This window comes from Notechis scutatus, chromosome 5 (genome assembly GCF_049901735.1).
Source record: "Notechis scutatus isolate UNSWTSFEM ecotype Mainland chromosome 5, rNotScu1.2, whole genome shotgun sequence".
NCBI classification, from domain to species: domain Eukaryota; kingdom Metazoa; phylum Chordata; class Lepidosauria; order Squamata; family Elapidae; genus Notechis; species Notechis scutatus.
In genome coordinates this window covers 38,763,855-38,777,857 of record NC_142013.1, presented here as the reverse complement: position 1 = coordinate 38,777,857, position 14,003 = coordinate 38,763,855, and the positions used below count along the sequence as shown (strand labels likewise).

Sequence of the window (14,003 nt, the reverse complement as noted above, 5' to 3'; positions counted from 1 at the left end):
GAAAGGCAGCTATTCTACACCACTGCTCTTCCCCAAATTATTTGTTGACATTGTCACTATTAGATACAGTGGTTGGTGAAACAGATATTTTAAGCACAAGAGCTCCCTCTTGTGATTATAATATTACAACAGCAATGATTTCCAAAAGCCTGTTAATAGGCCATCATAGAAATCATATATGAAAAAAATTAACAAGATATTGAAAGGTATTTCTAACTTAACAGCATCCAAAAATTCATTCTGATTTGGATTGTGAATGAGGACAAGTTCATTAGGAGCATCAATAAACATTACTATGTGCAATAAATAATAAAACATTTATTTTCACTGCCATATTTAGATATGATACCTTCCACTTGTCCCATTTAGATCCATTTAAACATAGTTCTCCTTTGCACAGAAAATTGAAGTAAAGTCAGAAATGTCAAGTTCTACTTCTTTCCAAAGTTTGTTACTATCCTATGTCCCCAAGCAGTAGCCCTTGCCTTCTTCCTTTTTCTTGGCAAACTAATCTTTTAGCATCCCTTGCAAATCTAAGTTCCTTTCTGACTTTCTTTACACAAATAATTACTGCTTACTTGTAGCCTATTTAGCTATCATGTCTCAGTTGCCATTTTGTAAACATCCCTTTTAACTCTCAGCTCTGTCAAAATTCACTATGTATTCACAATTATTTCCTAAACCATCCCCTACTTTTTTCTCACTTTAGAATGGTGGTAACTGTATATCCAGTACATTACTTTTTAGAAGTTCCTAACTCTCCTGTAAAACCTAAAAGACCAGACTAAGGATAGATAGATCATCCTGAGAAAATGTAGTTGCTAAGACTCAACAATAATTTGATGTTATGTAATCACTCAATCAACTCTTTTTGACTTGAGAATTTTTGTCTGTGGGATTCTATTAACCACTTGGAAAAGTTTATTAAAACTGGATATTCTAAAATCTGATATCCATGTACAATTTCCCCCCAATTTTTCTTTTTGTAGTATCTTAAAGCAAAAGTGATATGGTATGTTCCCACTGCTTTTACCTCTTCAGCCAGCAGTTTTTTATTTATTAAAATCAGAAGAGCCAAGTCTCCTGTTTCTCCTTTAAGAAACACATATAAGACAAGAAACAAAATCAGCAGGACAGCTAATGACTTTTGGGAACTGTATAGCCTTGGCTGAATTGGTTTTCTAACAGATGTCTTCATAGTTGAAAGCCTGAATGTTTTTTAATCTGCATTGTCTTCATAGCTGAAAGCCTGAATGTTTTTAAATCTGCATTGTCCAGATCTCTTGCCTGACTTTGCAATAATCCTATAGTAAAATCCTTACCCCTCTCCCTTTTTAATTCTTACCTATGCCATCAATTAGCCATTCATATTCAAACTCTGGGATCTTAATACATGTGTGTACTTTCTTCACATATAATGTCAATCCTTCATCTGGCATATTATAGTAAATAACATTCTATTTGTTAACCTTTGTATTTCACTCATGCATTCTATCCTGCCAGAAACCATCCTCTCTTCCTTCCTTCTCATAAACTGCCTATCTCAAATGCATGACTCTGGTGACTAACAATTATTAAAAGCAAGATAAAAATATTATAATAAATAAATAATATGTACAGCAGCCCAGATAAAATCAACACGATTGTTTAATTAACACAACAAATTGTTCTCCATACTCTGCAATTGTATAGAAACAGCTGGAAAGCTTACTTAATCTAACCACACCTAATATATCGGATGCCTCTGTGTCTCACATACTCCTTGCAGTTGAATTTCCAGGGCTAGAGGTTACACTATTTTTAGAGTTTTCTTTTGCTTCCTCCAAGGGACTCAGTTTAAAGCCCTCTGAATCTGCTTTGCATGGCACCTTCTAAAAACAATTTTCTCAATTCTTGTGAGATACATCCTACCTTTTGCAGAAATTGTTTATTTTGTAAATACAACCCATTATCTCGTAATCCAAATAGTTCCTATTGGACCATCTCTGTTGTTAGTTGTTCATTCCAGTATTCTTCTGTCTTCCCAAGTCATCTCCTTCAACAGGAAGGAGTGAAAAAATACCATCTCTTTCACTTTCATGTCCAACTCTTCATAATCCTTTGCTGCCCCTCCATTGCCTGTTTAACTGTGTAATTTGTTCCCATGTGAATCAACAAAAGGGAATGTGTCAACAGGTGTTCAGTCTTTGAAAGCTTTTCATCACATCCTAAATGTGTGCCCTAGGAAGGCAGCATGTTTTTCTGAGTGCATTATTCAGCCAACAGATTGCGCCTTCTCAGCAAGGAGTCTCCAATCATCCCCCCACCTACTTCCCATTCTTCAGGACAGAGGCGGGAATCCTTCCTCTTGGGCAGGCAATATTGTCTTCTTTCTCCGTCCCTGAGGTTTAGCTGTTGCTGTTTCTCCAACAATATGAACAAGGACAAAGATTATGGAATTGCAATTTATTATTATGGAATTGTGTCATGTTCTTCATTTCTCTGGCCTCTTTATCTGCTATTGTCCTATATTCCAGGAGGCTTCTTGGTAATGCTGCCCATGTACAAGTGCTTCCCATTTCTGTTCCAAAAATGCTGAGGGTTCTCTCATCATAATTTGTTATTAATTTGGGGATGAAAGAAAGTTACTGTCCTCTTGTGTGGATTGTATAGTTCTTACCTCACAACTGTATTTGGTCAATTATCTATACAGAAGGAATCCATCACAATATTACATCAGATTGCCATGTCATGTGAACTATTGATGAGAAGGGGCTCTTTCCCTTTCAGACTTCTTCGCTCAATTATTTCTCTCATCCTCAAGCTGCTGCCTCCACTCTAAGTTCCACTTAGGCCTGCATTCAAAAGAGGACATTGTGAAACTGCTTCCTTTTTTTGTAAGGCTCACACAGCTGCTTTGAAAGCTATTCTCTGTTGTTTGGATATGGGACAATGTAGGTGCTATGTAAATGTACTTTTGGAAGCTTCTCTTTAGAATGTTTTGAATAGTCTTATATCCAGTATTCTTGACTGTTAATAGAACATCTGCTCAGAATCTTGGTTAATGTTTTCTTTGGTTTTTGTGTATGTCATTTTATTTATTAGGAGTGGGTTGTTCTTCCATAATGAAACATCTGACAATACCCTTGAGTCATTCTTCACCTCCAATTATTTCCTATCCTTTAATAGGGAACTATAGAGGGTCTCCAATAATTCCTTGGCAGTTCAGAGATGATCAATAATATCTCCATAGACTACATCTTTTTTCTCCCACTTCCCCCCTTTCCTATTTTTTTTTTCTTCCACAGAGCTGGATACTATTTTATATTTTCTATAGAGCCATTGCTGAAATATTTTTGCCTTTTTTTAAAAATTGCTTATTTTATTCAGAACATAAACATGATTAATCCCACCCCACAAAATAATAAAGTTGATAGCAGTTTCGAAGTTCCATGTTCACCCCTGAATGTTACTTTCTTCTTAATGGATGCTGGCAAAGGTGCTACAATTCTTCCAGAAAAAAAAACATATACAGTACAGTATGTCATTCCTTGGCAGATATCCTTATTAAGTATTTAGGAATCTCTCTGTTATTCTAATATTAAGTGTGCTCCATAAACTAATTGACTTCAGCAATAGATAAAGTAATATTAAGGCAAGATTTCAAATATTGGGAAGAAAGTGAAAATACTTATTTATGATTCATTTTTTTAACAGGCTAATTTGGCACTTGCTCCAACTTCTATGCTGCCAGGAGCTTCTCCTAAAAGCCCTGGACTAAAGGCAATGGTGTCTCCCTTTAATAGTCCACCAGTCACCCCTCTCAGTCCAAAGACTCATTCAAGTATTCCTGATGAATCTCCAGTTAGTTTTGAGCAGCCACCAGAAGGTACTCATCTTCAGTTTTATAATAAGGTAAGATATAATATTGACAATTTAAAGATGAAAAGGAAAGAAAAAAGTCAGTGGGGAAGGAGATCTCTCAAAATGTAATACCATCAGAACATGAACATGAAGTAAAATGAGTCAATGAACAGCTATAGCAGTTTTCAAACAGATCACAAAGAATTTTAATCAAGTAACAGTTAGCTAATTGAAGTAAATGAGTAATTATTTTTAAAGAAAAATTTCAAGATCATTTGACTGGAATATTAATTTTATTTGTTGAATTTTACAACAGTACTGTACATTGCATAGTTTTGATTTAAAAAATATACTCTTGAAGTACATGTGATGTTCTTAGTATAAAATAGCTTCCTAAATTCTGTCCTGAAAACTTTTTTAAAAGGAGGAAATGTTAGAATATCATTTTTTTATTGTTAGGCATATGACAGCCATATAGAACAACATTCCTCAGATTTGAATATGTGGAATTTCCATATAGCTTAATGTACACATGATTGTGAGACTGACATTTCTTTAAATGTACGACTTCCTTTAACTTGCTATCATTACATGAATCAATATAAACTGCTCAAAAAAATAAAGGGAACACAAAAATAAGACATCCTAGATCTGAATGAATGAAATATTCTTATTAAATATTTTGTTCATTACATAGTTGAATGTGCTGACAACAAAATCACACAAAAATTATCAATGGAAATCAAATTTAGCAACCCACGCAGGTCTGGATTTGGAGTTACACTCAAAATTAAAGTGGAAAAAAACACTATAGGCTGATCCAACTTTGATGTAATGTCCTTAAAACAAGTCAAAATGAGGCTCACTAGTGTGTGTGTGGCCTCCACGTGCCTGTATGACCTCCCTACAATGTCTGGGCATGCTCCTGATGAGGTGGCGGATGGTCTCCTGAGGGATCTCCTCCCACACCTGGTCTAAAGCATCCCCCAACTCCTGGACAGGCTGTGGTGCAACGTGGCGTTGGTGGATGGAGCAAGACATGATGTCCCAGATGTGCTCAATTGGATTCAGGTCTGGGGAACGGGCGGGCCAGTCCATAGCATCAATGCCTTCGTCTTGAAGGAACTGCTGACACACTCCAGCCACATGAGGTCTAGCATTGTCTTGCATTAGAAGGAACCCAGGGCCAACCGCACCAGCATATGGTCTCACAAGGGGTCTGAGGATCTCATCTCGGTACCTCTGTCAGGCTACCTCTGGCGAGCACATGGAGGTCTGTGCGACCCTCTAAAGAAATGCTACCCCACACCATTACTGACCCACTGCCAAACCGGTCATGCTGGAGGATGTTGCAGGCAGCAGAATGTTCTCCACGGTGTCTCCAGACCCTGTCACGTCTGTCACATTTGCTCAGTGTGAACCTGCTTTCATCTGTGAAGAGCACAGGGCGCCAGTGACAAACACCAACTTGGTGTTCTCTGGCAAATGCCAAACGTCCTGCATGGTGTTGGGCTGTAAGCACAACCCCCACCTGTGGATGTCGGGCCCTCATACTACCCTCATGGAGTCTGTTTCTGACCGTTTGAGCAGCCACATGCACATTTGTGACCCGCTGGAGGTCATTTTGAAGGGCTCTGGCAGTGCTCCTCCTGTCCCTCCTTGCACAAAGGAGGAGGTAGTGGTCCTTTGATGCTGGGTTTTTGCCCTCCTACAGCCTCCTCCACATCTCCTGATGTACTGGCCTGTCTCCTGGTAGCGCCTCCATGCTCTGGACACTACACTGACAGACACAGCAAACCTTCTTGCCACAGCTCGCATTAATGTGCCATCCTGGATGAGCTGCACTACCTGAGCCACTAGAGTGAAAGCACCACCAGCATTCAAAAGTGACCAAACTATCGGCCAGAAAGCATAGGAACTGAGAAGTGGTCTGTGGTCACCACCTGCAGAACCACTCCTTTATTGGGGGTGTTTTGCTAACTGCCTCTGCTTTCCACCTGTTGTCTATTCCATTTGCACAACAGCATGTGAAATTGATTGTCAATCAGTGTTGCTACCTAAATGGACAGTTTGATTTCACAGAAGTGTGATTGACTTGGAGTTACATTGTGTTGTTTAAGTGTTCCCTTTATTTTTTTGAGCAGTGTATATATACTTACAACACTAACAGATTTTTCTTTCTTCTTTTGTTCACTTTGTTTCCCAGCTCCCATTGCTAGCCATCCAGCTTTCCTTGGGGTTCCTTTCAGATGATCTAATTTTGACTTTGGTGACTCCCTACACTCACAAGCCCCCCATACCTGATAGTTCTACTTAGATTCCTCTATTCTTAAGCATCTCTAAATGACTCTTCTATGGCCTGCCTTTTCACTACCTGAAACTGATATTGGATTTTAATCTATCTGCTTCTTTATGCATGCTTACTCTGAAGAGTGATCCTGCAGTAATCTATCTATTTAAACTCCAGCTTGGGCAAAGTAACCAAATCTCTAGATTCATGACAATATCAACTGCATGGATGGAACAAAATAAGATAAGGTTTAAGAAAAGGAGAGAAGGTCTGAAGTTATTGATTTCTTAAAGAAATATCAACTCATAAAGTATTGGCCTTTGGGTCACATCCTTTTCTCCTTTTATCAGCAATACCATATTCATTTACTGTTTCTACTCTTCCACTCAAAATCATTGTTTTGGTGAACAAATAAAGAAAATCCTGGAGCTTCTGCCCAATGTTTGTTTTAAAAATAGACTAAATTTAAAAATCTGGCAGATTTTAAATAACCACAGTTATCATCATCATAAAGATGGTGATCTTCACGTTAGAAGAGACCAGAGGATCATATTTCTTATCCACAAAAACATTGACCAAAGTAATTGTAACATGCTAGTTGGCACTGAAAAAATATTAGACTACTACTTCACTTTTTGCTAAGGAACAATCATATGTTCTTTGATGTGAAAGAAATGGTAATGCCAAAAATTAATCTTATGATGAATAACTAATAGAGGAATAAATGCAGTTCAGTTGGTTGTTTTTAGTGATGTCTGGTCTGGATCATGTCCTTATTTCAATCACAGCTTTATCCACTTTCAGGTAAGGACACGAGGATCAATAAAGCGCAGACCTCCATCTAGAAGGTTTCGAAAATCACAGTCAGAATATGGAGATGACCTAGATTTAGGAGGGACAGATTTACCTCAGGAAAATGGTTCCAAAACTGAGGAGAAGGAGGAAGTAGATGTATTTATAGACAATAAATGCATGAAATTCTCATCTGACCCTGTGGGTGGCATAGACTATCAGAAGAAACAAAATCAAGTAGCTTCTGATGAAAAATCCCCATCAGATCTACAATCTAGTAGATCAGAAAACAAAGAGAAAGAAGAGGATACAGAAAAAGTTGCAAAATTCAAAGAGAGCCAGGAAGACAAGACACAGCAGAATCTTTCAGAGGAAAGGCCAAGTAAGACCGTGAACAATGAGAAAGAGAAGAATGCAGATACTGATACTGCAGAAGATACAAAAAGAAAACCACAGAACTGTAATGCTACCGACATGGAAAACACTTATAAAGAAAAAAGGGAGGAAAAAATAAATGGAAGTAAAGATTCACATCACGAATCAAGCATACAAGATACTGGGACTTCACAACCTACTGCAGATATGAAACTATTCTGAACTCTAGGATATGGTGCTAATATAATGATAAATGGAAAGCCAATTATTAGAGTTCCTATTACAATACATGCTTATAGACTATTTCTAGTTTATAATAGTTTATAAAGAAATAAACTATTTCTTTAAATAAGAAACCAAAGAAACATGAATTATTACTTTCTGCTGGCAATTCTTAAGTTTTTGTTGAAACAAATCAGGACATCTGTGATGGGCAGCAGCCTCACTGAGCTCCTTAAGTTTCTCAAACTTGTGGAGAGGCCAAAAGCACGTTTTGGAGATTGTTATCTATTGTATTTCAACAGTTGCTGGGTGTTTTTTTTTTAATGGAAAGGACTATGATCCATATTAATTACACTTTCTGATTAAAGTTGACATTTCCAAACCATTTCTGGCCTGTGAGCTATAATTATACTGCATACATATACTGCATACATAGAGTCAGCACAGAAGCACCAAAAACTCAGCCTCTTCTGGTTTGTTTAGTGGCTGTGGAATAATTTGTATATGTGACAAAGCAACACCCCCCAAAAAAAAAAAAAAAAAGAACCTGATTTGTGACATTTCATATCTGTTGAGTTTTTCTGAGTTTGCTATTAAGCACAGGAGAAAGCTATGGCTGGATTCAGCAAAATAGTAAACAGATTCAGCCACATGATTGCTAAGCTATTGTGATAAATAGGCCATGGCTTATCGTTTAGCATGTGCAAACTCAGTTATATGACTTATTTAGCAAAGAATAGTGAAACCATAGCTTGACATGATATGTGTATTAAATGTGTGGCTATTTGGATATTTTTATACATGAATGTTACATTGTTTGAGCCTCTTGTGCTATTTATCTAATTCCTTTGATTGTTCATATTTTTAAAAAAGGAAAAGAGTTGTTTATAATGTACATTACATCTTTCTGATGTCTTTTAAAACATCTATTACTGAATTGACAAGCAATAGCATCTTTCAGTTTCACTTGTCAAAATAACCTGCATCTTGAAAAGTCTGCTGTTCTCTTTAAGAAGCCAGTTATAGCAATTGCTTAAGTAGACATCTCCAATTATTTTAGGAAATAGGAATAGAATAGAAATAAAATAGGTAGCACTGAATCATGCCCCCATTAGATAGACCTGTTTTAGAAATGCAACTTTTAGTTAAACATGGTATCTATAAGTAATAATGGCTGAAATGTCAAATGGGGAGAAAACATATAATCAACAAATAAGAGAGCAACAAGCTGAACATTTGCTGTTTATTATGCATTACTGAACTTCACACAGTTCTGCTTGGAGTGACTGAAGAATGAAAGCATATAACTATCAGTATGAATAAAGTAAGCTATTTGGAAGGATTATGCCTAGGTCTGCAAATATTGCTTTTTCATTATAGGTATAACAGACAAGTGAATATGGTTCACTGCAGTATTATTTTGCACATTGTGCTGGTCAGCTGTAGAATAGTTCTGCATCTCAGTGATCTAAGGAGAGCATAGCGTCATTTTCTGAATGGAGAGTAAATTAGGTACTGCAGCAAGATTTAAGAAATAATTTTTCCAAACTGATTTTCAGATGTTCTTCTAAAAGAATGGCTTCTGGCTAAGGGAGTCAGACAATTTTTGATTGCTTGTTTAGTTCCTTCATGTGACTAAAGTCTCAGTATTATCACAGTGCATGGTGCTGATCTCAGAAGATAGCACACTGTAGACTATCATCTCTTCCAAAAAGCTATATTCAAAGAAAAATATGAAGTGGTTTCAAAAATAATCATAAAGCTTCAAGAAATATGGTATATTAAAACAATTTTGCAGTTGAAGATGCTCATTTATACTAAATGGCCAGTTTAATTCTGTGAATTTCTCAAGTAGGTATGAAGGAGATAATAGATTCTTATTGATTTGTATAATTAAACTGGTATGTACTGCTTTCTGGTTGCCATAGATAACAGTAATTTTATATAAATATTTATATAATCTATGCACCATGTCATTCTGCAAAATGAATTTTAATGTAATTTTGATTTGTGTAAAATGTGTTTGTTAAACTTAAAAGCTATTGTGCATTCATTTATTATTTGATTCAGACAGCTAATATTTTCATATAGATTGTTTCTTTTTGTCCCTTCCTCATACAGCAAAGATACATCCCATGTGTGTTGATGGTCTGTTGTTTTGATCATTGCTCTTATAGAACAAAGGCTGTAGAAAGGCCACCAATTACTGAAGCACTGAGCCTTTTTCACAGGATCTTAAATTTTGAACATACTATATAAAGATAATAAGGACATTATCTTTTAATGAAGTAAAAAAATCTAAATCTGTCCTTTAATTGGTGCTACTATTAGTCCATGTTTGTTCAATATATTCACTTATTTAATACTTCTCCTTATCAGAAAGTATTCTGTTCTCAGGAACATCTGTAAAGATCAGATAACCATGGTTTGTTGTCACATAAAATCTATTAAATAGTATTGTTTATTGAGTCATGGTTCACAAATACATGCACATGAATTGTGTGTTTTCACTCGATGTTAATGTAAATGAGAAACACATTTTTTTTTATGTAGGAGTGGTAGTGCAGTTAAGTATACATCACTCTGACTATTTATACATTGACATTTTGTGTTGGGAATACTTTATTTATTTATTCTTTAGATTTTTAACCTGCATTTATTATTCTGTAAGCAATGAAGGCAATGAATACTAAGTGTGTAACATACTTAGTATTTTCACCACAAAAATCCTGTGAGGTGAGTTGGGCTCAGACCAAGTGACTGACCCAAAGTCACCAGCTGACTTCATGCTTAAGATAGGATTAGGGGAAAACTCTCCTAGTTTTTGGTCCAAGTCTCTACTGATATTACAAGGACGTGGCTGACAATGGCTTTATTTATCAGAATTAAAGTAAATAAAAGAATGTATGACACTGAAATTGTAACACAGATTTTGAAACAGAATTGAGTACAAATGATGAGCATGTGATCATTAAATTTATAAACTGTTATTGAAATTTGAAACAGAAGAATGAATTAAGGAACTTATGATAAAGTTAACTAAAAATTTTGGTTACAGTACATAGATGGAAGGATGGGAAAATATGTGGTTGAAAGGAATGAGATTTACGCTGTTATAAACTTAAAGAGAATATTTATAAAATGATGGGCCATAGGTATACAGCATGATTCCAGAAAAGTTATCTAAAATGTATAAAAGTACTTTAAATTTATGTTGGAAATGTGAACAACAAAAAAGGTGAACTTGAAAAAAAGCTTTAAAAATTAGATTCATTAGATTAATTCAGAGGATTTTAAAGATTAAAACCTCACAGGGTTCTTGTGGGGAAAACAGGAGAAAGGTATGCTGAATATGCCTTGAATAATTTGTAAAAATAATACAGGCAGAATGCAATTAAATAAATAAAACATTCCACTGAAATTAGAACTTTTCTTCTTTAGAGTGATGGATAGTTGGAAAAAATTATGGAATATTTTTATATATGATAACTGTAGTGAGATAACTATGCACAAAGTTGGAAAGATTTAGTAATATCTACAATGGATGAATGGCTGGTGAAGATGGCAGAACTTGCATATAAATGAATTTCAGATGTATAGTTTTGAAGATTAGATAGGATAGAAAGAAGAGTGATAACGTAATTTTAGAGAGAGTTCAATTCTAATTGTACTTCTAAATGCTATACTTGATTAGAACTCACTTCTTTATATTTTTTTCTTTCCTATTTTTCTGTAACTTTTTTTCTTTTTGCACCCTTAGCTTTTCTCCTTTTCTTTTTCAGTCTGCTTCAGTTTGCATTAGTCTTATTCTTGTGTTTAAAATTTATCTCTCTATCTATCTCCTCCATATTTGACAAGAACAATGACTCCAAACAATCTTAGATCTTTTTTTAAGTTTTCACAATCTGTTGCCCTTCAGATGCAGTGAACTACAATACCCGTCAATGAGTGAAATACTTGTTGCCAGTTTTCTTGCAAATATCTTTGGACTTTAATTCATTTGGGTAGCTGTCAAAATATAAGGAAATGTAATATTCTACTATTTTGATGGAAACATTTTATGGAACCCACCTATTCTGCATCCACTTGTGAAGTCAGTGCTATCACTGTATCTTTTTTTGGACTATGTTGTCTTCCCACATTTCATTTGAAGAACCTGGTTTGGGTAAGGCACAGGGAATTATTTACCAGGACAGGTCTCTGGCATTTGTTTCAACTAAATTAATAAGAGAATAATGAAGACTTGTAGTACCCTAAACTAAGTCCATCAAATCCATGAAGTGTTTTTAGCAGATACATTTATCTAAACACACACACAGATTAAATGACTAAGAGATGAATGCTGTATGATCATTCACTAATAGTTTAAACATGTGAAAAGTAAGCATAGCCTTTCATACCATCACTTCTTACTGATTACACAAAAATCTACAATGTTTATGTTAAAAGCTGTGAAGGGGTTATATCTAATTATATCTAATGAGATAAAACTTCCATTTTTACAAGGATATCAATGCCTCACCAACAATTGTGTGCTCCACAGATGATAGACAATAATTCTCAGAAAATGCAGTTCAGCTGGTGTTTATTGAAGTTGGTTCAAGCTGTCTGGAAAATATGCTATTGGGGAAATGCTGATGGAGAGTTCTGACTAAAAGCAGATATTTGCATTACATCAAAGAAGTGAGTCTATGACACTCACCTTCCTCTTCATATCTTAGAGTCAGACCAAAGGTCTTCAAGCTCGGCAAGTTTAAGACTTGTGGACTTCAATTCCCAGAATTCCTGAGCTAACATGACTGGAGGAGGAATTCTGGGAGTTGAAGTCCACAAGTCTTAAAGCTGTCGAGTTTGAAAACCCCTGTCTTAGGCCTACTATCATATAGATTTTACAGACCATGAAAAGAAATGAAAATAGATATTTCTGGGGAAAAATAGTCTACATTCAGAATAAATAAATTAAATGCTATTTTAAATGCTTCTTGTGATATGAAAAAACTAAAAGTGACGAATGTTAAGCATTATATTCCATCCTCTCAGATGCATGTGTCTAACAGACACCTGAGAGGATGGAATGTAACGCCTAACATTTATCACTTTTAATCCCTGCTCTCTTCACCCCTCCTGTACTTAGAAAACTCCGCAAAAAAAACAGAAACCAATGAAGTTATTTTCAGGATCTTTTACTTATTGTCATGTCTGTTAGAAGTACAGGAGCCTTACACACAAAGTAAGTTGGAAACTATTATTTAGAAAGAGGAGGGTACTCAGTTGGATAGGACTTCACCAAAAATAAAGGGAAGAGGTAAGGGAAGGACTTGCCGAAATAAACTTCATAAAGCTTATCGTTTCATTAGAAATGAAGAGATTCCTACCCTGCATTTACTATATGCTATGTCAAAGAGGGCTTATGAAGAAAGAAGGAAGTAAATTATCTTGTAAACAATTGACAAATCAAATAAATAAATAAATAAATAAAATAAATCCTCCACCCCTCGTCGAGAGCGAAGTGGTATAGCCTTTCTCCCAACGGATAAAACGTCTCCATTGCGGGGACGGAGTTTAAATGGAAAAGGTTCTCCGTGAGGGAGGGAGGTGCTAAACGGCAGATCTTTCAAGTAGGCGAGAAGCGAATTCAAAGCGCCACGGCTACTAGTACTGTACGTGGAACCGTTTCCCCAAAAGAATGAACGCAGCGTTAACAGAGCAGCCAACCCTTGGGAGATTGCGCAGTATAAGAGGGGCGGGATAAAAGTGAAGAAGCCAGCCGAGGACAGTTTTACTGAGAGCGGCTCGTTGGTCTAGGGGTATGATTCTCGCTTCGGGTGCGAGAGGTCCCGGGTTCAAATCCCGGACGAGCCCGTAGTCGGAGGAAGTGCTTTCGTTTCCTTCGTATTTTGTAAGGCCTTTTAAAAAATGTTTTACAGAATCTTTCATCAAAACAAATTAAGCAAGGACCGGATGCCAAAAGATACAAATAATCTCCCCGAATCGAGGGGAACGGATTGACGGGGATACCAGTGCTACGTTTGAAATTCCGCATAATTTCATTTATATTTTCGCATTTATATGAATTGCCGAAAAGACAGGTTGCGTTTATAGTCTGTCCTTTTTGATAAAACCTTTTTAGCATTCACAATATTATTTTGTGCGTAGGAAAGCAGCGGAGTAAACAAGGGGAAACGAATAAGGCTTCCTTTTTTATTTTTCTTACACATGTAGGATGAATTGATCAATAATGCAAAGAGGAAAAAAAGCGTCGCTGGCGAACGAATCGCATAACAGTTGGTGTCCAATAAAACCTGCTAAAACGATTTATAGAGTCTTTGAGTGAGCCGAAAGCAGTCTTCTGTAAAATACTAATTTATGTTTTTAAAAATAACCGTGAAAAAATTCTAGTTTAAAAGTAGGGCTCGTCCGGGATTTGAACCCGGGACCTCTCGCACCCTAAGCGAGAATCATACCCCTAGACCAACGAGCC

At 36.1% G+C, this 14,003-nt stretch overlaps 1 protein-coding gene and 2 non-coding genes across 5 annotated transcripts in view; 2 read left to right on the top strand and 1 right to left on the bottom strand.

Annotated features, from left to right (window-relative positions):
- RCSD1 (RCSD domain containing 1) overlaps positions 1–7,907 on the top strand; it is a 31,170-nt gene extending 23,263 nt beyond the window's left edge. For all 3 annotated transcript variants that reach the window (XM_026664044.2, XM_087966576.1, XM_087966577.1), the window contains 2 exons: positions 3,697–3,894; positions 6,938–7,907. In XM_026664044.2, coding sequence (XP_026519829.1) covers positions 3,697–3,894; positions 6,938–7,522 — 783 coding nt within the window. In that variant the 3' untranslated portion in view covers positions 7,523–7,907. The remainder of the gene's footprint in view (positions 1–3,696; positions 3,895–6,937) is intronic.
- A 5,405-nt stretch (positions 7,908–13,312) lies between these two features.
- On the top strand, positions 13,313–13,384 carry TRNAP-CGG (transfer RNA proline (anticodon CGG)). The gene has a single exon. It is a non-coding gene; the product is annotated as a tRNA-Pro (tRNA).
- Positions 13,385–13,931: 547 nt separating this feature from the next.
- On the bottom strand, positions 13,932–14,003 carry TRNAP-AGG (transfer RNA proline (anticodon AGG)). Its single transcript has one exon. It is a non-coding gene; the product is annotated as a tRNA-Pro (tRNA).